Source organism: Struthio camelus, chromosome Z, assembly GCF_040807025.1.
Source record: "Struthio camelus isolate bStrCam1 chromosome Z, bStrCam1.hap1, whole genome shotgun sequence".
Lineage (NCBI taxonomy): Eukaryota > Metazoa > Chordata > Aves > Struthioniformes > Struthionidae > Struthio > Struthio camelus.
In genome coordinates, this window is record NC_090982.1 from 43,149,753 (window position 1) to 43,172,751 (window position 22,999).

At 41.2% G+C, this 22,999-nt stretch overlaps 1 protein-coding gene across 11 annotated transcripts in view; it reads left to right on the plus strand.

Moving 5' to 3' along the window:
• Positions 1-22,999, plus strand: part of LOC104150539 (semaphorin-6A) — a 377,711-nt gene that overhangs the window by 329,909 nt on the left and 24,803 nt on the right. For 6 of the 11 annotated variants that reach the window (XM_068927183.1, XM_068927182.1, XM_068927186.1 and 3 more), the window contains 10 exons: positions 764-981; positions 4,221-4,352; positions 7,205-7,360; positions 9,190-9,366; positions 10,073-10,213; positions 10,320-10,400; positions 12,153-12,211; positions 13,915-13,935; positions 14,067-14,117; positions 21,357-21,521. In XM_068927183.1, coding sequence (XP_068783284.1) covers positions 764-981; positions 4,221-4,352; positions 7,205-7,360; positions 9,190-9,366; positions 10,073-10,213; positions 10,320-10,400; positions 12,153-12,211; positions 13,915-13,935; positions 14,067-14,117; positions 21,357-21,521 — 1,201 coding nt within the window. The remainder of the gene's footprint in view (positions 1-763; positions 982-4,220; positions 4,353-7,204; positions 7,361-9,189; positions 9,367-10,072; positions 10,214-10,319; positions 10,401-12,152; positions 12,212-13,914; positions 13,936-14,066; positions 14,118-21,356; positions 21,522-22,999) is intronic. The other 5 variants (XM_068927188.1, XM_068927191.1, XM_068927189.1 and 2 more) reach the window with 2 other exon arrangements.

Here is a 22,999-nt window from a genome sequence, read left to right on the forward strand (position 1 = left end):
CAAGGTCATCATTTTGAGAAGATTCCTATCGCTCAAGCCAAAAGGTTGGTTGGAGTGAAACATTACACTGTCTTGAAAGGAAGCGAGATGGTTTCTTTTTGGTGATAATGTATATTGGAATCTCTTCTGTCAACCGAAATAAGCACAGCGCATCAGGTTATTTTAAACCTGGATTCTCTAGCAAAGAGGTATTTTTCATTAGGAAATCTTAACTGGAGTGCTGAGAAAACAGAAGCAGGAATTTTGTTCTCTGCCATTTTGCAAAGAATAACTAAACATTTACTGCCTTTTTGATAATTTCACAGTAGCTTTCTGGCTAGGCAGTCAGAAAAGCTGACCAAGGTCACAAAGGTGGAGGGCAGGAATAAAAGCCTAGTGAGATTTGCCTAGTTTTAAGTGCTGAAAATACAAGACTCGGACCAGGCAGCGTGAGTTGCAGGGACTGTGGATATAAAACGTGCTTTTGTTTAGGGAAATAGAAAGCTAAGCAGTCTATATGGAAATGAGTTTATATGGGTTGAGAACGGATCTCCTGAAGGATTTATGGCTGTGTATGAAAAGCCACAGCCTTATCTTTTGTGGCATGCTCTTCCAAAGCTGAATTTTTTTCTGTTTGTTATTTGTCACAGATTATGGAAACACGGGATTAAATTAAGCACCTTGGTGTGTCATTTCAAATAATTTAAGGACAGAATTCCAGGAGAGTCTGTCAGATCAAGAAAATATTTCATTTTCTCTGTTATTTTTGCTCTGTTCCTTCCAGGTAGTTTTCCCAAGGGTGGCTCAGGTTTGCAAAAATGACATGGGAGGATCTCAGAGAGTGCTGGAAAAACAGTGGACTTCCTTTCTCAAGGCTCGTTTGAACTGTTCCGTTCCCGGCGATTCACACTTTTACTTTAACATACTGCAGGCTGTTACAGATGTTATCCATTTCAATGGCCGGGATGTTGTTTTAGCAACCTTCTCCACTCCGTATAATAGGTAATAGGCACAGTAACCTTTTACCTTATTTCCTTTATATTTTGCCTTTCATCACAGTTTCTTTTTACTTTATTAAAGTACAAGCAGTGATTGCTTATACAATGTAATTATTATGTATCATGCACTTACAGACACTTGGTGTTTCATTTTAAGGTACCCTGGTATTGCTTACTGCGTTTTGTATCTGATAACTTAGAACAGCTTTCAACCATTTCCTGTGTGGACATGTTCCTTGGTCATATTTTTCTTTGCATGGGAATAATTTAGACAGGACATCAAGAAGCTTTGCAGTGTGTGACTTGCAGAATGTTATTCCAAAGAGAAAATAAGATTTTTCCTTCTCAGAGAGAAAGGATTGGGTTTATCCTATTTTTGTCTGCACCCTCAAAAACTGTTTTAATACTCTTCCCTGTCTCATGCATCCCTACTGACTTGTGTATTTTCTCCTGGAAGAGCCAAAATACTAAGGTTTCCTGCTGGCTACAGAGGACAGGGCTCCAGAGCGTGTAGAGGGAAGCAGTAGAGTTGAATAGAGCTTCACAGTTCCTGCTTTGCTCATTTATTGTCACAGAAGAGAGTATTGAATTCTTTATACCTATTCAGACAGTCTGCTACCCCTTTACATCTCTGGGGCTGCACCCGTGATACGCTCACAAAAGGCTTCAGTGAGCAAGGAGGAGGCATGCTAAATAGAAAGTTTCTTCCTTTTCCTGGGCAACGTCAACATATCTTCCTGTTACAGAGCCTGCACTCGAAAGTCCCGATCTTGCTTGAATACAAACTGCAGATATTAATAAGAGGACCCATTCTTCAAACACCTGTATTTCATTGTTCAGTCCACATGGTTTCCAAAAGCATCAGTTCATCTACTAAAAATTTATTGCCATTGCACATTATAACATGTTTCCCCAGAAGTTATTAGGAAAAAGTAGCTGTATCCAATTATTGAACCTCCCAGAGAAGTTAAAAAAACAGTAACATTCTAATTAAAAATATATTGCTATTTCACAGAGTAATGTTTGAGCTGAAACAGGATTTTTTCCTTACTGGAATTCATCTGTTTTTGCTGTTCACTTGCCACCTCTCATCAAAGCCTGACCTCAGTGAGGTCGTGCACAGAACTGACTTTGAATGAGAGTAAGCTCAGGCCTGTGCTATATAATCACTGCTTTCAACAGGAAAACAAAGAGGAGCTGCTTGGAACAATTATGCCACCAATAGGGAATAGAGTTTTAAATTAGGATGATCTCTTTTTATGCAAATTAATTTAATAAAAGCAAGCAAACAGAGAGTCAGCGTCAGAAAACAAGCTGTGTCATTGATACTATCTCCAAACTGAGATTGTCCTCCTGCTCTGCTAGTATTTCCTGGGGTGTGCCATGAGTAATCCTTTTTCTTCGACCAGGCCTTTTAAAATCTAAGTACTTTATTCTAAAATCAAGGTACTTCTTATAGGCTGTTTTTTGCAAGGTAGGGGAGATGAGAGGAAGGCACATAGGCCTGGAGACCCCTCATTAACAGAGCTAACTCTGGCGTGGACAGATGTCTCTTTTACCCTCCACTGAGGAAAGGCTTAGAAAAATATCTCTGGTCTTGGGACAAGAAGCTCCCACTTGAAAGAGCTGGAATAGCATCCTCAGTGTAACCGGAGATCACCCAGGGTGGGACCTGGGGATGGGCTGTAGTCCAGTGGCTGATGGATTTTCTTGGAGGTGACCCACAGTTCTCCACCTGTATAGGTTTATGACACTGTGGATCCACAAATTGATGTCCTCAGTAGTCAGAGCTTTTGCACTCTTCTCACCGCAGTGATCCCTCCATCACTCTGGAGATGTGTGTCGAGTCCAGCCCTCAGTGCTTTTAGTTCTGTATAGTAAGCCTCAAGCTTTTAGTGTTCTTTCTTTAAGGCTTAATTCAGCACAGTGTAATATCATGTAGCTGAAGTAGGACTTGCAGTATCTTTCAGGATTAAGTCCTATGTGCCTGAGATCTCTCTCTGTTAGCTATTAATGGCTAAATATACTCCTAACCAACTCTTACATCAAGATACTTTTGGCTGCCTCCATTTAGAACTCTTGCTGTGTGCTATCATATTAATGTAGAGCTCTGAACTAAGCTTCCATCCATATAACAACCTAGCCTGTGGAGATCCAAGCAGGACTATTACTGTCTCCCTACTTGTTGTTTCCTTCAGTAATCAGCATTTTGAAACCTTTTGATATTTATACAATTATTTTCAAATCAATTTGTATCCCCTTTGAGTTTAGTTTCATTCTCTGTAATAGTGTTATTGTTCCTGCTTTTTTTTCCTTTGGTGTATAATAAGCTACTAGCTAAAAGCATGATTGAAAGTCTCAGCCAGCTGGGTTCACACTATTTATCTGATAAAATCGTGGTGAAAGTCAGACATAAATACAGTAGTTCATGTATTTAAAAAAAAAAAAAAAAGAGAGAGAGAGAGAGAGGTGGATAAGTAAATAATTCATGCTTCCAAATGACTGACCATGGGAAACCCTTAAGCCTTTCAGAAAGTATGTAGGTAATGATGTAATTATGTTTAGACAATGCTACCATGTAGTTGCCTGCAAACAATCAGAAAGTTGAAATTTATACTTTTGGAATCTAAAAATAAAATTGAATTTCCTTCTATGAGCTCTTTACACCTCATTGAGTTAAGCAGGTTCCTGAGCGTAGTTTACTCCTTTCCATTGAGAAAAGCTGATGGAGATCAGGCTATGGGAGAATGGGGTAATAATGTGCAAATCCCAGGCTAATAGCACGTTGCAGCATGCTCCCAGTTTGATTAGCTCCAACCTCTGAACTGTCTGCAGAGTGTATTTTTGAGGCATGGAAGGGACTGTGAGAATTAATATTGGGAAAATGTGACTTACAGGAACTTCAAATTTCAAAGAACATGCTGTAAATGAGATCGGCTATTACTTGTCGTGCATCAGCAGTGGTATGCAGAGTTTCCCAGATTCCTCTCCTCCTTCGAGATTATTGCGATTACTTCTTTCTATAGAGGCTTTGAAACAATTTGTACTGGCAGGAACTGTCTGCTGATTGGTACTTTTCAGTCTTTTCTATGGGGCTGGCTTTTCCTGTCAATACTCAGAGGTTACAGAGTTCAGGATTGAGTAGCCTGTGACAGGAAGACTTCTATACAGCATGTTTTTCACTCAAGATTTTATGCATAACTGCAGAATGAGTAACAATTTCTGGGAAATGTCACTTTGCAGCATCCCTGGCTCTGCAGTCTGTGCCTATGACATGCTTGACATTGCCAATGTATTTACTGGGAGATTCAAAGAACAGAAGTCTCCAGATTCCACATGGACACCAGTTCCTGATGAACGAGTGCCCAAGCCCAGGTATGTTTGTTGCCTATGCACTGTTGTAATATATTGTTCTGTTCCTGCACAGAGCACACAGCCTTGACGATTTGAAAGCCTTGTGTGGTGCAGAAAACTGAAACACAACTGAAAATATATATTGTATCCGTGAAATAGGAATTGAGTTGGGTTTGGATTTAAGGTATATTGGTGCAAGTGAGAATTTTTTCACTTAAGCCAGATCTCTGTAATGCAAATCAGGGCAGGATCAGGTCCACTTGGTCAAAATGATTGATAGCTTAAGAGTTGTATGAGTTGCAAGTTGGTTTGGTAATGGATGTATTTGGTAGCAAAGCCTGCTGCACTAGTTTGCTCTTCTGGGATTAACATGCGATTTATGTGCCACAGAGGATGCAACTTGGGAAAAAACAGCCTTCTATCAAAATGGAGATTTGCTTTACCTAATTCCTCCTGCGAGTTTTTTTCCTGCTTCTACTTCCCTCCTGTTTATTTTTGACCCTTTCATTGCACTCTTTGTATTCCTTACAAGCACCCATGTCATACAAGTTACTACCAACAGCCATTTGTTAACCAGTTTATACCCACGGCCAGATTTTGCCCTGAGAATGCGATATAAATGTAGATAGAGAAAGTTCATTTGTCTCAGTCAAGCTCTCCACTTTAATACATGATTTACATTGCCCTTGATATATTAAGCAGCTATTCAACCTATCTAAAGCCCTGAGATGGCAACTGGGCTTCTACCTAAGTCCAAATTTGGCCCATGATGTTTCAGAAAGTTGCTGAGTCTAGTATTCCCATGCTCTTTATTCTGAGATTATCAGTCATGAGAAAAACCTTGAAGTGACTGCAAAATCTTTTAAATTGTGTCTGTTTTCAGTCTGAGCCTTAGTAAGGCACCCGCTAGCACTGTTACTGGATTTTCTTCTGCTTTTCATGGTGTTCCAGCAACTCACTGACTTGATGGGCTGCCTTGGTAATACAAGGCTGCACACAGACTCCAAGGCGATTTGTTTGGAACTCATGTTCATATAGGGGATTTTGCCGGGAAGGGGAAAAAAGAGAACTGTTTTTTCCAGTGGGACGGGAGAAGAGAAAGTTGCGCTGCAAGTTTGTGGGCTGAGCCAATAGCAGGCTAACAGTTACATTGGAAGATGGGATAATACTGCTTCTTCTAGGTCATTAGCAGGTAACATGAGCTGAATTGGTGAATAATGTTTCATATAACATTTGGCCATCAATCTACCTAGTAGAAATAATCGTTACTTGTAACTCATGTTGAAATTCATAAGAGAGGGGGGCACAAGACGCCTTTGAAAATGGGGTAATTTTTATTCGAACATCTCAATTTGGGGCAGAAACATCAGTGCTTCTATCAGTGCTAGCGTTTCTCAGAATCATACTGGAATCTTTTAGGGGCCTAGCTTCTCTTTTTCTCTGAGATGGACAGCAAGGTTTACTCAGTTTAGTGTTTGCTCGATTAAACCAGCAGAGAGATTAAAACAGGGTTAATCCAATTATGTGATTAGGATTTAGGAAGAAATAGGATCAGATTTACAGAAACCCCAGGAACCGCTGTAGCAGAAGACGTAGTCTGCTCCCTAGACTTCTCTGGGAATTTCACCCAATGAATCAATGTCCTTGGAAGGACCTAGGAGACTGGTGATTTCTTTGATTTCTCCTTCTCTTCCCTTATGGCTAATTCTATATGCAGTTACAAGACAATCGAAGTATTTTGCATATGGAGAGGCAGAGCACACAGTCTCTGCATGTAACGTCCATTGCACAGTTGTGCGGAACCAAATTCACTGACCCAGTTAGTCCCCTCTAGTCCTGTGTTATGCTGTGTTACCTTCCTGCGTAACATTTAGTAACCTAACGTTTGAATATTTATACAAATGTGAGGAACAGATGTAACGGGACCAGCGTTGCATTTTGTTCAAGGTGGCATTACTCTGTTGATGTCAGTGGCTTTACCCCCTTGAGACCATGTGAAGATTGGATGCTATGGCATATTTGTAAGTGGATGATCAGTCTTTCACCCTCCGCCTTGCAGTGGCTCAAAACCTAAAGAATTGCAATGGTCTGGGAAAGGGAGCAAATTAACCTTCTGTTGGGAGAAGATAATCCAGAAAATGATAATGACAGACAAAGAGTTTTGCTGCTCCCTGTTTAGAGATAACCTGTCCATGCAGGAAATTAGGTTGCCTAAGAGGAGCAGGGCAGTTTTTAGGAATACGGTGTGTAGATTTGTATTGAGATTGTCCGAGAACAGTTAGCTAACATCTCGGTGAGACTCTTGTATGTGCTACAGCACTGGAGTTCTCTCATCCAAATGGAAAGAAGGGTGAAGCAAATGTTTACATGAATACTTGCTGGATTGTCTTCCCCAATAGTCCTCTTTCTTCCAAACAGTACTGGAAGCAGTGTTATTTAACCAATGTTAAAAAAAAAAAAAAGCAGTTTCCTCTGTTTGTTAGGGTGGTTGCTTTTATTCCAGGAAACAGCAGTAAGATAGACAGACAAATTAAAAATCCGAAAGCATCTGTGCTGGTGAACTGTATCAAGCCAAATACGTAAATACAACGATTAGGTTCCATGTGAGCAGATGAACTACAAATTCTGGGTGAAACTTCTGCTAAAGAAATGTCTGTGTGCTTTTAGGTGGCAACACATGGAAGTACTTCTGAGTGGAGGATAGAGCAGGATTTTAGGCTCCACTGAGGGGCTGAACAAGCCCAATCCTTCATTTAACCCCTTCTAATGCACTTCAGATTTCACTGCAGTGCCTCATCACAGGTGTTAGGGAAAGGAGACTTGCACTTAGGCATCAAATAAGTGTTCTGGCTTCCCCCTCTTGTTTTATTTAGGCCAGGTTGCTGTGCTGGCTCTACATCATTAGAAAAGTACATGACCTCTAATGAGTTCCCGGATGATACTCTGAACTTCATCAAAACACATCCACTGATGGATGAAGCTGTACCTTCTATTGTCAATCGACCTTGGTTCCTGAGAACGATGGTCAGGTAAATACCTCCAAATGGACTCTTCTCCTCATCTTATGCTGTCAAGTTGTGCTAATAACCATACTTAGAATACTGTTAAATTCTGTAAACATCCCTGGTGTGCTGGGCCTGAATCCAACTAGGAAGGATGACAGTGCTGAGTAGATGCCATAGTACTCCCTGAGCAGCTTTCAAGATTGGAAAAAACCTCAGTCCTTTCCAGCCATGCTGTTTTGAAACCGGATCTTGGAGGAAATACAGAGCAGCGAAGGTTGCCCTGCCTGTTGGCTTATGGGTTAGTGTTGGAGACAGCTCTGTAGAAAACCTTGGGCAAAGATCAACAGATAGCTCAGGGATATGTACACAGGATACAAAGATGTCTGCCAGGATATGTTCACAGGATATGAAGATGTCTGTCGGGATATGTACTGGTATGTTTCACTGTTTACACAAGTGTGCAAGCAGAAATAATAGCATAATCCCTATCCCTTCTATGGCAACAAGAGAAAAATAGTAATGAGGAGATTTGAACAAAGACTCATAAATCAACAACCCTCAAACGTGCCATCCCCTTCCTCTGAAAATACATTCCCGCTGCTGTATAATGTTGTGGTCACTAGACTGCTTGTCTACCCTCCACTTGTGAATGAAATAATGTGACTCGCTTTTGTCACATTTTCCTCTCTCCATCTGCACAAGGATAGTGTTTTGTGCTTGGTTATGTTTGGCTGTGGGAGGGTGTGACTTAGTTTTAATAACGTACATTTTGTTAGGTGTTTATCTTAGAGCTAAGTCAGGTCAAAGAAAGTCATTTGGACTCCAAGCAAAAAGTGGTGATGTTTTGCTCTTATGGGAATCGATTATAGGATTTTTAGTTAGGCCTTGACAAGCTGCTTCCCATATGGATGATCTTTAACTTCCAGCTACCTTATGTCAGAGACATCACTTGGGAGCAGATGGCCCGGGACTGGGGCACCTTAAGATTAAAGAGAGACTTTAAACTTGATTCTGTGCTCTGTGAACAGCTGGTAGGTACAAAGAGGAAAGGTGAGGTGTTGTGAGGGCACAGTAAACCATGCTGCTGAGGAGATGTGCTATGAGAGTATCATAACTGGAGTTTCCAAAGAGCTGGTGGTTTCAAGCCCAGGGATATTGTCTGGCTGTATTCTAGCCAAATAGCCAAATTCCTTAGCCAAAGAGGAGGCCACCACGCTTCCTAGAGTGCTTTCTTTTAATCACCAATACCAGATCACCAGTACTTGTTTTCAATTAGTTATGTGATCCCAAGATCACATATCAATATCATCTCAGCACTGAACACACTTGGTGGCTGCTGTGTGATTATTTTTCGTCAGATAAAATGGCATTTAGCTCGTCAGTGTTGCACTGGTACAGCTATTCCTGCCAAAAAGTTGAATATGGGTCTGTTATCACTGTTGCTACTTTTAATGTGACAGAGCTTGAAATTAAAAAAATTTCCTGCACTGATTTTTTTTTTCTGCCTGTAGAAGTCATCAGGCTAGTACTTTGCTTTTGATTGGAAGGATAATTCCTAAGTGGTTTCAGACTCTTAACACCCCTTCAGCATTCTGCTTGAGGTGTGCTGCTGCAAACACTTCTGCGAGCTATTTGACATACGGACATGCACGCACACGAAAATGCCCCACCATTTGGGGAGCCCAACTGGTACAGTCTGTGTTGGCTTATGGGGTTATTCAGCCAGAAAAAAATGCTTAAATATGTTATATGGTTGCTAGAAGGCTACCGCAAAGTTATTTGAAGTGGAAAAAAGTGATAAAATAAATGACAACCTAACCCAAGTGGTGAAAAATGCTGTATTGTTATTCTAGGTACCGCCTGACCAAAATTGCTGTAGACTCTGCCGCTGGGCCGTATCAGAACTACACTGTGGTTTTCTTGGGATCAGAGAAGGGAATCATCTTGAAGTTCTTGGCCCGGACAGGAAACAGCGGTTTCCTAAATGATAGCCTTTTCCTGGAGGAGATGAACGTTTACAATCCTGACAAGTGGGTATCCGAATCTTTGTTCTCATCTATGGACAGCTTTGACACTTTCGATTTTCTTGAGAGCAGGTTGTCCCCTGAAAAGGGAAATGGCTACAGAAGCCAAGTTTTTTGAGTCATTTTAAGTGTTTGTTTGGGGGTGGGGGATGTCTGGTTGTGAGTCTCTACATGGAAATAAAATATTTTTTATTCAATATGTGTAGAAAATAGACCATCCTACGCAGCAGTTGATGGATAATTAGAAGTGAAATTCAGCAAAGAAAAGATTAATTTCCTAATCCTGTAAAAAAAACCTGATTCCTCTCCAACCAACTCACCAATCAGCAAGCCACTCTCCAAGGGAAATTTCCTGGATTTCAGCCTTTCTCAAATATGCCTAGGGAGGTTTTGAAGTGTGCTATAAACATGCAGACGTTTCAGCTACTTTGAGTGCTGGAGAAGAAAAAACACAAAAACTGAAGGACCCTCAGAGAGCTTGTCTGGTGTGCAGTCCCTCTCTACTTCTTCTCATTCCCCTGTCCCGTGCATTTTTAACATTTGCTTAAATATCTTTTTATCAGTATTTCTAATGGCTATTGTGTATTCTTTCTCCTTGGCTTGATCAGTTCTCCTTTTCTCATTTTTTTCCTTCAGCTTAAGGAATCATGAAGTTGTCACCTAGTTTCCCAGCAGAACTCATTTATAATATTATCTCACTTTGTCAAATCAGGTGCAGTTACGACGGAGTGGAAGACAAGAGGATTATGGGTATGCAGCTTGACAAACAAAGCAGTGCCCTTTATGTTGCCTTCTCTACCTGTGTCGTGAAGGTTCCCCTGGGACGTTGTGAGCGTCATGGCAAATGTAAAAAGTATGTGTTTCGTGGTAGCGCTTGCCATGTTGTCGGAAGCCCTGGTGCCAGGTTTACAGAATACTAGAGAACTCAGGAATGCCTCTTTGTTTCCTTCTTTCCTAAGGGCCTGCATAGCGTCCAGAGACCCGTACTGTGGCTGGGTGAAGGAGAGTGGGGCATGCACACAACTGGCACTTGGTGCTAAGTAAGTAATGGCTTTCACTGGGTGGACTGTGAGACTCTGACAGTGGCGCCAGGCAAATTTGGACAGAGTTGTTTGAAACATGGGGCTCTCAGGAAGAAAAATGTGTGAAGTATTTGTTTCTGCCTTATTTGCAGTCTCTGAAATTTCTTGGTGTTTTTCATGCTAACTCTCAGCTGAAAGAGCAGGAAGAAGAAAATGAAAGAACCGTACTAAGGGCCACGTGTTGTTGAAAGGAGGGAACTGGATAAGTGTGTCTGGACCAGCCCACACTGGAGCCATCACAGCTGATTAAAGAGGCAGTAGAATCCAAATTAGGTTACTGAAGCAGTTTGTCCACTGAAAACAAAACCAGTCCTTCTAATTTACTGTGCATTGCTAAGAGGAATCACAGAGCACAGTAAGAGCTGAAAGCAGATTCGGAGTAGTGCTGGATCTCCCTTTGCTTAACAGTAGGATTTAATTTTTTATAATAGCAAAAGGCTCTGAGAGCTTGCTTAAATACAGTTGCTAAAGCTTCCTTGTAGGGAACAGATCCAGTTCAGAGCTCTCTTTTCTTGGCCACATCTGACACACCTCGCAGTCGCCCTCTTTGAGGTGTGGTTACATGTCCTCAAGATAGTGGTACAAGTGTAGCGTAAACATCAGATAACCTCAATAGCCCTACCCCAAGCCTAGCTTAACCCTGCTTCCGTATGGGTCTTCAGTATATGGAATGGATGAGTTATCATTCCTATGAGTTATCATCCCTATGCTTGTATTAGGTTCTTAATTTGCTATATTAATTGAGATTATTTTGTTAACGATCCAGTGTGGATGTTATAGCTATATCTGTATATATGCATTATAACAAGAGCATGGATTGTTCCTGACAGATCGTTTGGTAAAATAATGTTAAAGTCCGTCTGTGTGTATATCAGTTTTTCTCAAAAACTTACCAACGTTCTCAAGGTATTTGAGGTTTTTCCCACTTGCCATAGCAAGATTTGGGGGATTTGTTACATTCCTCGCAAAAGCGGCTCCTGTATTTACCAATGGACAGAGGCACTGCAGCTTGCTGTGGTGCAGCCCACAGGTGAGCTAGGCAGGTAGCTCTCGGTCCAGTACATAGCTCTTAGGAAGGAAATCCAGAACAACTGTTAAGCTGGCTGGTGAGCTTCTAAATTATCCAACAGGAACAGACTTTAGGTGCCCTCCTGGAGTAGGTAGCAGTTGAACAGGAATTTTAAGAACCTAGAGTCCGGAACTAGGTTCCTACGAGAGCGGTTAGGCCTTAACGGCACTATGCAAACTAACATAGGTGAGAGCTTATGCTGGAGGTTTTCCAAGGCTCTTGTCACTCGCCATTGGCTATACAGGGAACTTGGAAGAACAGCCTCACTAGTTATCCAAAATCACAGGCACAGGTTAGGAGCCTAAACTGGGGGTGTCAGCTAGAAAAGCCTGTAAGTATTTATAGTTAGAGTTTAAGTTCAGTGGAATTCCTTTTGCAGTCTGGGCTCTAGGCCTTGTAATTTCGTTCAGTGCAGTACCTAAATATCCTTTAAAATGCAGGTTGCATCATCAGGAGCCAAGGAATCATTAAGAGATGACAAGTAAATGCCTATGTTGCAATCTTTCAAGCTGTGTATGGGAGTTCCAAAGAAATGACCAGTTTCACTGCGTCTTCATTTCAGTTGTAAATGTGATAATTTTTTTCTAGTAGTATCTGTGACTGTTGTTATTCATACTGTTATGTTTCTTTCTATTATTTAGACTGGCATTTGAACAGGACATAGAACATGGCAATACAGACGGCCTGGGTGACTGCCAAAGTAAGCAAAGCTTTTACCCTCCATTTACCGTATGTTACAGAATCTTTCTGAATGCCTCAAATCATCATTACCTGTCAGGTGTTCTGTCATAGCAATGTAAGCCACAACAGGGACATCAAGAAGCAGGTTCAGGAGGAACACTTGTTCAAACACGCTTAAAGAAAATATCCCACTTAGTGCGATTTATACAAACACCGGACTTCATAATGGCTATGTGGTGAGAAAACCCCAGCTTTTAGAGGCTATTGATTATAGCAATGATACAATGAACTGGATGTTCATTTTCTTTATTCGCCATAGTGGATGGACTGCTTTGCTCAGGTAGAGGTGCAGAAGGGGCTTGGTTTCTTGTTGTAGAAAGTGACCTGGACTGTGCTCCCGTGTAAGACAGGGAGACAGTGAGAATACCTCTTTGGTTTGGGATCCAGAATCAAGAAGGGAGAAATACTTAATTTGTGAATCTTACTGAATTTCACACACAAGCTGGACAAGCTAGCATTAAAGTTTAAAGAAACTTTGCATGCTGATTTCTGAGCCTTCAGGATTACCAACAGCTGTGTTAAGACAGCTCTCGTTCCAGATGTTCTTGCCAAGTTCAGTTCAGTTCTGAGCCCCAAATATTATTTATAAACTTTATGACACAAAAACCACATTCTTTTTGATGCAATTTGCACTGCTGCCTTTAGATGCAATAAAAGGGCGAGAAGCTGAGGAGGTAATGTACAGGGAGTTGTTACTTTTGGGAATACAGAGCAAAATAACAAGAAGGCTAGAGTGTGCCCCAGGATACATTGCAGGCCAGCTTCTATGGAAATGCCAGAGCCTTCCCATGCCTTGTGCATCCTTACTCAAGGGTCATTTATTATTGTGATCACTGTGCTTGAGGGAGTACAAGCATTTCAGCCTCTGCATGCCTCCATCTTAGCTACACCTCCCTCTGGTTTTGCCCTAAGATAAGATTACTTAGCAGTCTTTGTCTTTTGAACGAGGTGTCCACACAGTTCTTCCCGTGCTCCCTGTAAAATGGGATAGCGCCAGAATCAGGTCAGTTCTCAGCTGGTACAACTTTGCCCTTTTCAGATATCAGCTTAGTTCTGCTCTTCTTGGCCGAATAGATTAAACAGGAGTAGAGTGTAGATGATATCAGTTATATATATATAAAAAAAAAAAAAAAGGGTAGGAAATGATTCAGAAAGAGCAAATTGTGCTCACTGAGAGAGATCCACTCCTGTACAGAGAACAACAAAGCCAGCACCCTGCTTAAACCCCTCTTCAGACCTGAATGATGCATTGAACCTTGACATTGCACAGGGGTAGATTTCACTCCAGGCTAACCCGGCTTATCTTATTACTTCATGTGATCTTGTATCATGTGAGTTTTGTCCTCATTGACTCACGTTGCTGGCTGCATCACTTGATGTGCCTTGTGTTAAATTAGGGCTTGATCTTGCAAAGAAAGCCATGGCAGGGAGAAAACTGGTCTTTCAACCTGGTACCCCTTGCGCAGGGCTGATCATGAACACCTAAAGGTCAGACATTGTTTTCAGGTATAGCTGAATATTAGTTTTGCCTGTGTCCTTAGGGTACTAATCACATACATGTAAATATTAGCTGAAGCATAAAAGGTTGTTAGCAGCAAACAAATTAAAAAGAAAAAAAAGAGAGAGAAATAATGATTTTTTCCCCTGTTATTTGTCTTTCAGATTCCTTCGTAGCCCTGAATGGTAAGGAAGCTCTTAGTTTCATTATTTATTGTCAGTAAATCAGTTCTGGAGGAATCATTTTTACGAAACTTTGAAGTATTTTCACACTTCTGTTTTATTTAATGTTTCTTCCCAATTTATCTTTTTCATAGACATTTCAACTGCTTCACCTGATCATGAAATGTCTTACAACACAGTGTATGGTCAGTCTATGGATGTTTTCAAAAATTCTCCCCAGATCCTTGTGTTAGCTGGTAGTTCCTGTCCTCAAATAGTCATTACCCTTTTTTATTTGTTTTGTCTCATTTTTGAGGGCCTGATTCACTAATCGCAAATAGAATTAAGCCGTACCTCTTGATTTTCAGTCCCTCTTTTCTTAGTCCTCCCTCAAAACTCAATTGAATTAAAGTCGCGTATGGCCAGTTTTAACAGCACTCCAGCAAACATGATAAAGAGCATGCTTCATCTGAACACTCAGGAGAAGAACACTTAGGTATAGTGATACATCTTATCTGTTCACTGGAAAAAAGAAGATAGCACCTTGGACCCACTCACGATTCATCCAGGCTGGTGTCTTGATTGCGACAGCAGCCCGTCACAGATAACACAGGGAAATGAGCAGAACTGTCCCTGGGTTACAGAAGGAGCTTTCATAAGGAAAATTGCGCTGTTACGTTTGTCAGCTGAGGTTGGGTTATGCCTTGAATCCTAAAGGTTTCTGTCACTATCAGAGTGAGTCATTTATGTCATCTGCACTTGCAGTATCTTAATGCCCTGATGGTGCCTGGCCTGTGAGAACAAGGGGATTCACACAGCTAATTAAATGACCAGAGCTGAAGAGGAGCGTTTCTGGTAGCACAGAGTAGTAGCCTCCCTCCAGGCAACTGTTAACCTGCACTCACAGTACTTTGTGCCGCCTTGCTCAGTCTATTTGGAAGTGGATTACACTAAAGTATAAGTAGGCGCTTGGAGTGCAGAATAAGTGTCTACATGGGGAATTATTGCAGAATAAATAATTACTTTAAACCTAGAATTATATTGTAATAGCTTCTCTTTATAGACGACCTGAACAATGGCAAGCACTCACAAGCTAAGAGGATGTGTAGTATTGCTCCCAGTGAAGTCAGTGGCAAATTTCTGTGTGGGATGGGGAGCTTACCCGTGAGGTTTTTCTGAGGCAGTACAAAACTAACAGTTCATCAAAGCTGGGACAATTACCATGTGTTTGGCTGAATGTAACTAGATACAGGTTAGTGTGCAGTTGTGATGATGCACATTAGATTGATCCCTTCGTCTTGTGCCTGTGAAATATGTAAGTACAAAACAGAACCAACGACAGCTCAGTAAAGCAGATTATAAATAACTACAGGCACAGTAATATTGCTCAGTGCTAAAAAGAAAATAAAATTCCCCATGTTTCTTATCATCAGGAAATGGAAAATGTGGAGGTGAAACTTGTTTGCAAGTATGATAAGGAAAACCAGTGAATGCAGTATATAAAAATCAAAGACAAGTTGAGACTTTGTAATGTATGGAAGGCTGATGGTTTCATCTGCATACAGAGCTTGTACTTTCTTTCAGTTGAAAACTTACATTTCCAATCCACAAAGCAGTAATTAAAGAATAATAATAAAATCCATACTGCTGAGTCTGAAGAAAAAGAAAATGGCCTTAGGCATAGTGCTGATGTACCAGGAATATCTTAGGATTCCCACTTCTAAGTGTGCCCATAGGCTGCACAGTTGTAGCTGTGGGGCTGTAATTCTGGATCCCATCAGCTACCATAATAGCAGGGACTCTAGCAAAAGCGAGTCTTTTCACCTGACCATGGAATCGGGAAAATGGCCCAAAGGAGAGGTAAAGTGAAAAAAGCTGCAGTCCCAAAGGGCATAGGTAACACAAGGAGTCAGTTCTACTGTCTACCCATGTCAAGTCCAAACACAGATGCCATGTACTGAATTCAGTTCTTAAAATAGGGTCCTACTATCAGATGCAATGGAGAAATGCTGAGCCAACATTACGTTTGGTTCCCATTGATGCCCCGTCTTTCACGGTGATTTCACTGACGTTCCTTGGGTAGATCATGATACATGGTCACTCGGCAAGACAGCTCTTCTTTTATGAGTTTAGTTGAAATACCAGTTCTGATGTTACTGCATAGCTGGCAGTCAGTGTTTTCACCTACTATGTGCTCAGGCAAAATACATAAGGAAAATGTGTTCGTCACCTCTATTCATCTTCCACATGAGTGTAAAAAAATTCCAGCGTTACTCAGTAAACCAGTCTCAGTAAACATGCTCGTGTTTGCTAACTGTTAAGACTGCTCTGAGTCATTTTTTGCATGAGAAAACTAAATTTTTATAAATGGTGCTTTTTTGTGTTATTGAGTACAATTAAATGCAATAAGTAAATACAATAAGTAAACAGTATTTCGTAACGGGTTAGACCTCAGAACAGTGAGGTATACCAGAATGCCAGTCAAACAAATGCTCAGAGTGCCTTTGGATCTGGTGAGTTAAATATATCCAAAGGCATCTGAAACTCCAGATGCAAAAGACATCTCAAGGCCTGATTCTCTTCTCACTTGATTTCTACCGGTATAAATCGGCTCACTTCAGTGGACTTAACTGACAGTCTGTATCAGTGTGAATGAAAGGAGAATCAAGCCCTTAATCTTTGTATTCTTGGCATCAGCATCCTCCTGAATTTGGCAGATGGGCTCCCTTTTCTGGGGCAGCCTCACGTGATCAGTTGTCAACAAGCAACAAAGTGCAGAGTCCGCAGATAACTGTTCAAGTACATTCTCTTTTCACACCCAAGGAGAAGATAGCATGCTGAAGGTCTGGCTGCAGAAGGTCAGAGAGAAATGATGCAAGAGCCACAGACTTAAACAAAAAGATTAGGCTAGATTCTTCTGCCAAATTGTGAGCAGTTTCAATTATAGTTGGAAACATCGATTCTTAGTGAATTGGGCCCTTATTGTACCCCCTAGCCACATTCCTTTCTCCCTCTGTAGTATTGACTTAGCCTTTCCCTCTAATTGCCTAATTAGGTTGCTATAGCTGTTAATAGGATAGTGTGTGGACGTCTTAACCTCTAGTATCCTAATGACTTGTGCATATTAGAGCAACTAGCAAACACATATTGAATCCCTGTCTTTGTTTTAAAGCATAAGAAAAATCCCCTTATATTTTACAAGTACACTTCAGAACGAGCTGTAGTTACAGAAGTACAGCCGTTCTGAATCATTATCCATGCTTATAGACATAAAGTGTTTTTACTCTCCAGGTGTAACTGTGATTATAGTATTCCAAATGAAAAGTTTTGTGAACAACTGAAGCACCTAAAATAGTTTTTTTTTTGAAGTGTTTGTTGTTTTTACATATTTGCTTTAAACAGATAAGTTTGTAAAGCACTGTATCTGCATTTTTTTCAGATGGCTTGTTTTAAAACAAAGGCAGAATCATTATTTTAGATGTTTAAGTGTATTACAAGCTAGCCTATGTCAATATAGAGGTACTGGCTGCATCTCACATATGCTAAAGCCTCCTTGAATTACAGCAAAGCCTATTTACGTAGTCAGAGTGGTAAAAATGGTGTAATGAAAAAAAGGCCCATTATGATTTGCAAGCTATATGGCACATGGTGAAGGTTTCATAATGGCTGTGGGTGAAAGGACCAGGACTAGGTTGCCTGCCACTTCAGTCTTTTCTCTGTTTATGAGGGTAACTTAACTAGCTCATACATCTGTGGTGCCACTCTGCTTAAAGGTGAATTTCATGCAGTGGGACTGACTATGCAAACACTTACAAGACACAGTAATATTGCTTATGGGACCAGCCACTGCCCAGTAGTAAGTGTTTGCAGAATATGGCTCTCACACAAGTGAGAAAGGTTATTAAACTCTAATCTGCTCCTGCCCTGCTTCCTCTCTTTAGTAAATCAAATGGAAGAAAGTTTGTTGCAGTACACGTGGAAAATTGTTTCTCAATGTGTACTAGACTAACACATTAGTAACAGAGCGTATAGACTGATTTCTCGCATTTGTGTGAAACCCTTCTCTACCTAACAACCATCTGGTACGCATTAATATCGTCACAAAGCCTTAGCTTTCCATTACCAAGGAGTTCTCCGTGCATTTGTAGCATATGGTTCAGGAAATCTTTTTGCAGAAAATGTGTCCCTAAGGCATGTATTTCCTCCAGATTACTGTATTAAGAAATGTTTTTCTTTAACTATACTTTTGGCTTTTCCTTAAAATTGCCCCTTGAACACACCTAAATTGAAAGTGTCTGGACAGAGATATGGGCATAAAATGCATATCAAACACATGTATAAAATATGAGCGCTACTTGGCAAGACTTTCTTCTCTTCTACCTCCTTATCAAGCTCTGACTAATTGCTTTCTTGTGTTGAGTGCAGCACTATTTGTAGGCTGACCAAATATTGTACACAATATTGTGGTTGTTCAATGAGGTATTAACTCGGAGACTGGAACCCCATGAGCGCTGGCAATATGGTTTAGTCTTTAGGGAAAAGAAGACATGGAAATCTCATAATTTCCACTTTCTGGCCTGTTTTCTGTCCCATTGTTTCTCTTATTTCTTGGGGATGAGTACAGGAGCTGACAAGCATAACATGGTATAGAAGTGAAAGCTTTACCATTCCAGCATATTCCTGCTTCAAGGGAGCACATGCTTTCTCTAGTTGGATCTGTACCAGTCCTGTTAGAAACAGGCAGCCCTGTGGAACTGCTGCAGAGCAGGCAGCAAATTTGGATCGGAATCCATCCATCTAACTGTTACCAATACATCCAGCCATGCTCTGCAGCTTATGGAAACCTTTTAGAAGTGGATAATCTGCTTGGCTTCACTTTTCTATTTGAGCAACATTTAAAAACTTTGTCTTCAAACAAAATACAGCCTCTAATTTGCAGCGTTAAAGAAAGACGGCTGGCGGAAAACCACACTTCCTGTCGTGAGGGACAGAGAATAGTACAGTGCCCTTGTCAGTTTAAGCCTTCAGCCTGAGGTCCAAGCTATGTTAATCATGTTAATAATCAGCAGTAGCATCTGAAGGCTGGATCCATGGTGAAAACACTGTGAATCTGACCAACTTTCCTTGCGAGGTGTAACGAAATGCAAAATTCAGTCCAGAGTGCTGTCCAAAATACAATTCAGAGTATAATCCTGTGCAGTAAATCAGAAAGGCCCCTGGAAAGTACATGGAGGAGCACAGACATCTTCTTTTCCGAGATCATTAATACTCAGCAGGACTTCCTTAAATCATAGCAGCATCTTAATAGAAGCTACACCTTTTTGGCGACTTCATTGGTAGTTCAACCTTGTGAAGCTGTTAAAAGGGCTAGATAAAACAAAGGACATGGCTGCATCAAAAAGCTTGGGAACACTGATGGCCAGCATTTAGATTTTTGGTTACTAAAACGGAATTGAGAATCCTCGGTTCATCAGCCCTCTACACATGGCAGAGAATTAAGCTTCTCAGAGCAGGGTCCAGAATGGCTAAGATCCAGAAGCCACCAAAATCAGCCTTTTCGAAATACAGCTTTTCAAAGCTTTATTTGTATCCAGGGACTGTTTAATACAAAATACTGAAGCACAGTCTCCTTCCCTCCCAGCTCTATGCCTTCACCGTGAGACTCCAAATTTGGGCTCCTTGTGTTGCTGCTGCGAGGCTCCAAATTTGGGCTCCTTTGGTTGCTGTATCTCCGTCTCACGGAGTTGTGAATTCTTTTTCTGAGCAGTGGTACAACATAAGGGACAGAATGGAAAGCCCCCCTGCTAGAGTAGCAGCCTGTAGCCTGGTGAGTGGGCTCCTCTCTAAAGGAGACTCCCATCTAAGGACATAAAACTAAGTTGCTAGGCTGTTCAAAAGAAGGGGGGAGCAAACGAGGGCTGGTAAGAAAGAGCCCATGTAGCAGGATCTCAGAAGAAAGCATTATCTGCCGTTTCTGTCTGTGAGTAATCTGATTCTGTTTACGTCTGAGCATGTTTTGAAAGTGCCTGTCTTGTTGGGTTCTTTCAGGAAAGTAGGTAAAGGGAAACGTAGTTATGCCTTGTCAAATTAACTAGGCCCAGAGCTATCTGAGTCCTGCTGAAAATGACTCATTTTGATCACATGCTGAAAGGGAACTTTCAGAGACACCTGGAATTATAAGGTGAAAATGTAGTGTTGGTGGAATTTGGGAATTCCAGATTGCCACTTGAGATTCAGAGACCTAGACGGCAAGTACATCACGCTTTGGGTGCTAACGTACTTCTCGAGATTTAGCTATAAAGGATATAATAATTTACAAATACATCTCTGCCCAAGCCAAACCGCTGTTAAAATTGCCTTATGTTTCTCGTGGGGCATGTTCTGTAAACATGGTGTTTGTTAGGATTTATTTGATCAGAGGGGATTTCCTCAGCATGCTTATTAAGAACAGCAATAACAATGTCTAGGGTAGTTGTAAAACTTAGCGAAACAGGGCTATAAACTTCTCCTCTAGTCAAGATGATTACACTGAACTCCAATATCTATGTGACAAGCAAGAAGTGGATAAGATTCTAAACGTTTCTCCTTAAAAAGGGCAAGTGAACATTTGAAAGGGTCCAGAATGAATAAAAAATGCAAAGTCTCTGTCCTGAGAGGACTATTAGCCAAATGTGATTTGGAGGCTGTAGCCGCTGGAACTGTGAGTTCTTGAACAGATTTTGTGTAGTAAGGTATTGCCTTCACTGTTAATTCGAGCGGAAATAATGTTCAGTTTCTTGCTAGCTCCCCTTATCTCGGAGCCATTTTAGGACATGTGTTTGGACAAGACCAGTGGAGAGCGTGGACATGGGTGTGAGCCACTGACAGGCCCTGTACACGTGCCATCCAAAGGGCAATGCCCCAGTGCAAACACACAGGTTCAGGGCAGCCTTTGGGATAGGAGGCAGAGAGCAGCTGATGACATATTTTGTAGTTCTTCTGGCATTCTCCTTCAGTTTTGGCCATATTAGAAGTTGTTTCATTTTAACACTTAAATTTTTTTTTTAATTGTTTTTAACTAAACAAAGTGCCAAGCATTGTGGATTCACACTTCAGCGTCAGCCAAGCCTGTGTACTGAATTCAGCCGAAAGAACATTTGACTCAAATGAAGTGTGTTCACACTGTTCTGCACTCATTCAACTCTGTTGAGTGAAAACACATAGCCTTGAATTGATCTGCAGCCAAAGGCATGTGCGTACTTATTAACAATAGTTTGGCTGGCTGATCTGAAAGGTTCAAATTCTGTACTTCCTTTGGGCAATGCTTTGAAAGACTTTTACAACATTGTTCAGTCTAAGACATTCATCCATCACTGAAGAAAAGCAATGCTTATGCTCCTGAGATAATAGCCTGGTAAGTGACTAATGAGACTTGTCTTCCCTAACTGTATTTATAATGTAAACAGGACACTCCAGTTCACTAGTTCCAAGCACCACCACTTCTGACTCTCGCGCTCGACAGGGTTATGATACTAGGGGACGCATGCTGGATTGGAAGGATCCGGTTGGCTCATCTGAAAATACAGATCCATATGTGGCAGTTTCATCCCATAATCATCAAGACAAGAAGGGTAAGGCCTTGGAAATGACTTCCTGTGGTGGAGAGGGAGGGGGGGAGGACTAAAGTGTAACTGCTTCCAGCTGGCTCAGAGGAACATGTAATAAAATTCCTTTGCTATAATCAAAAGCTTATCGTAAAGTCAGAAACTAGATAGTCAATCTCAGACTCAGTACTAGATACTCACTGCCTAAGGAAACCACACAAAACAAATAGGAGCGTATGCCTTTGCAGTGTGTTGTGCATATGGATGGAGAGGAGGGAAGACAGTGGGGATTGAACTCCGTTTAAACTTGACCTTCCCCATTGTCTGACTATGTAAGATTTGTGGCTTTCCATCATTCTTAAGTGTGCACTTCTACATTGCCTTTTTTTCTGAATTTCCAGGAGAGCACAACAGATCTCAGCTAACTTCACATTATTTCTGTATGAGTTAGGGTAATACAGGTACTGCAGCACAAAGGTCTGCACTAATTTAACTCAGTGGAGTTAAAATAACACAGGTCCTAGTAACTGAACCTAAATCCCAGTGTCTTTAGTGAGACCTGAGCATCAAATACTTTTGAGAATCGGAGTGGAAGAGATCATTAGCTTATTTCAAAAGACACTTAGGTGACTGCTCGTGGAAACAGATTCTGTTTAGCATTTGCAAAGCCTCAAAAGGTTAGAATTTAGGTGTTGTTTCAAAATGTTCAGTACTGTGCTCCACTTTGAAGCACATTTCTGTCTAATACGAGTGATAACCCTCTCACTTGGCCTACAGTCTTCCTTTGCTATACCTGAGGAGAATTAGGCAGAGAATTGCCTGCTTAGAAAAGGAGAAGCTCTTCTCCTAAAGAGGGGTGATGGTGTTCCATCAGTCCATCATGGCCCTCATCATTCTTTCAGCTCCTTTTAAACAGTATCTCAGAGAGGTTAAAATGATTTCTTTGTAAATAGCAAGACTTGGATTGAAATGGCTCCTGTGCCTGGAGATATTTGACTCCCTGCCCGTCTTTTCTAGGGTGTTCTTTCAGTCTCTTTGTTGAAGATGTGCCACCCTGTACTGACTAATTAAGTACGCAGTGGGCCAGAAGGATGTTTATAAGCAAAACTCACTTGCTGAGTGTTTAGGGCTTGCACCACAGGTGAGGACACACATGGGCTTCAGTCCTTGCTACTATGACTACTTTATATAAAACACTTAAAATATTAATTGAAAGGTGGATTCCAGTCTCTATTGTTCATGCATTTTACATGAAAAAGTCATTAGATAAAAGCATCAGTTGTTCTTGGAGAAGCGACTAGTATGCTGGACCTGCTGGTCTGAGTTGTCTGCCCAAGCTACTAGGTTACTAAATCAAGCTCCTTCCCTTCTCTCTGACCCACTGAATCTCTGAATTCTCTACATGCACTGTGGAGACTTTCAGCAGTGGCTATATTAGCACGTTAACATTGCGGAACAGCTTTTAGCAGAGCTGCACAAACAGCTGACAGCAGTCTGGATCCAGA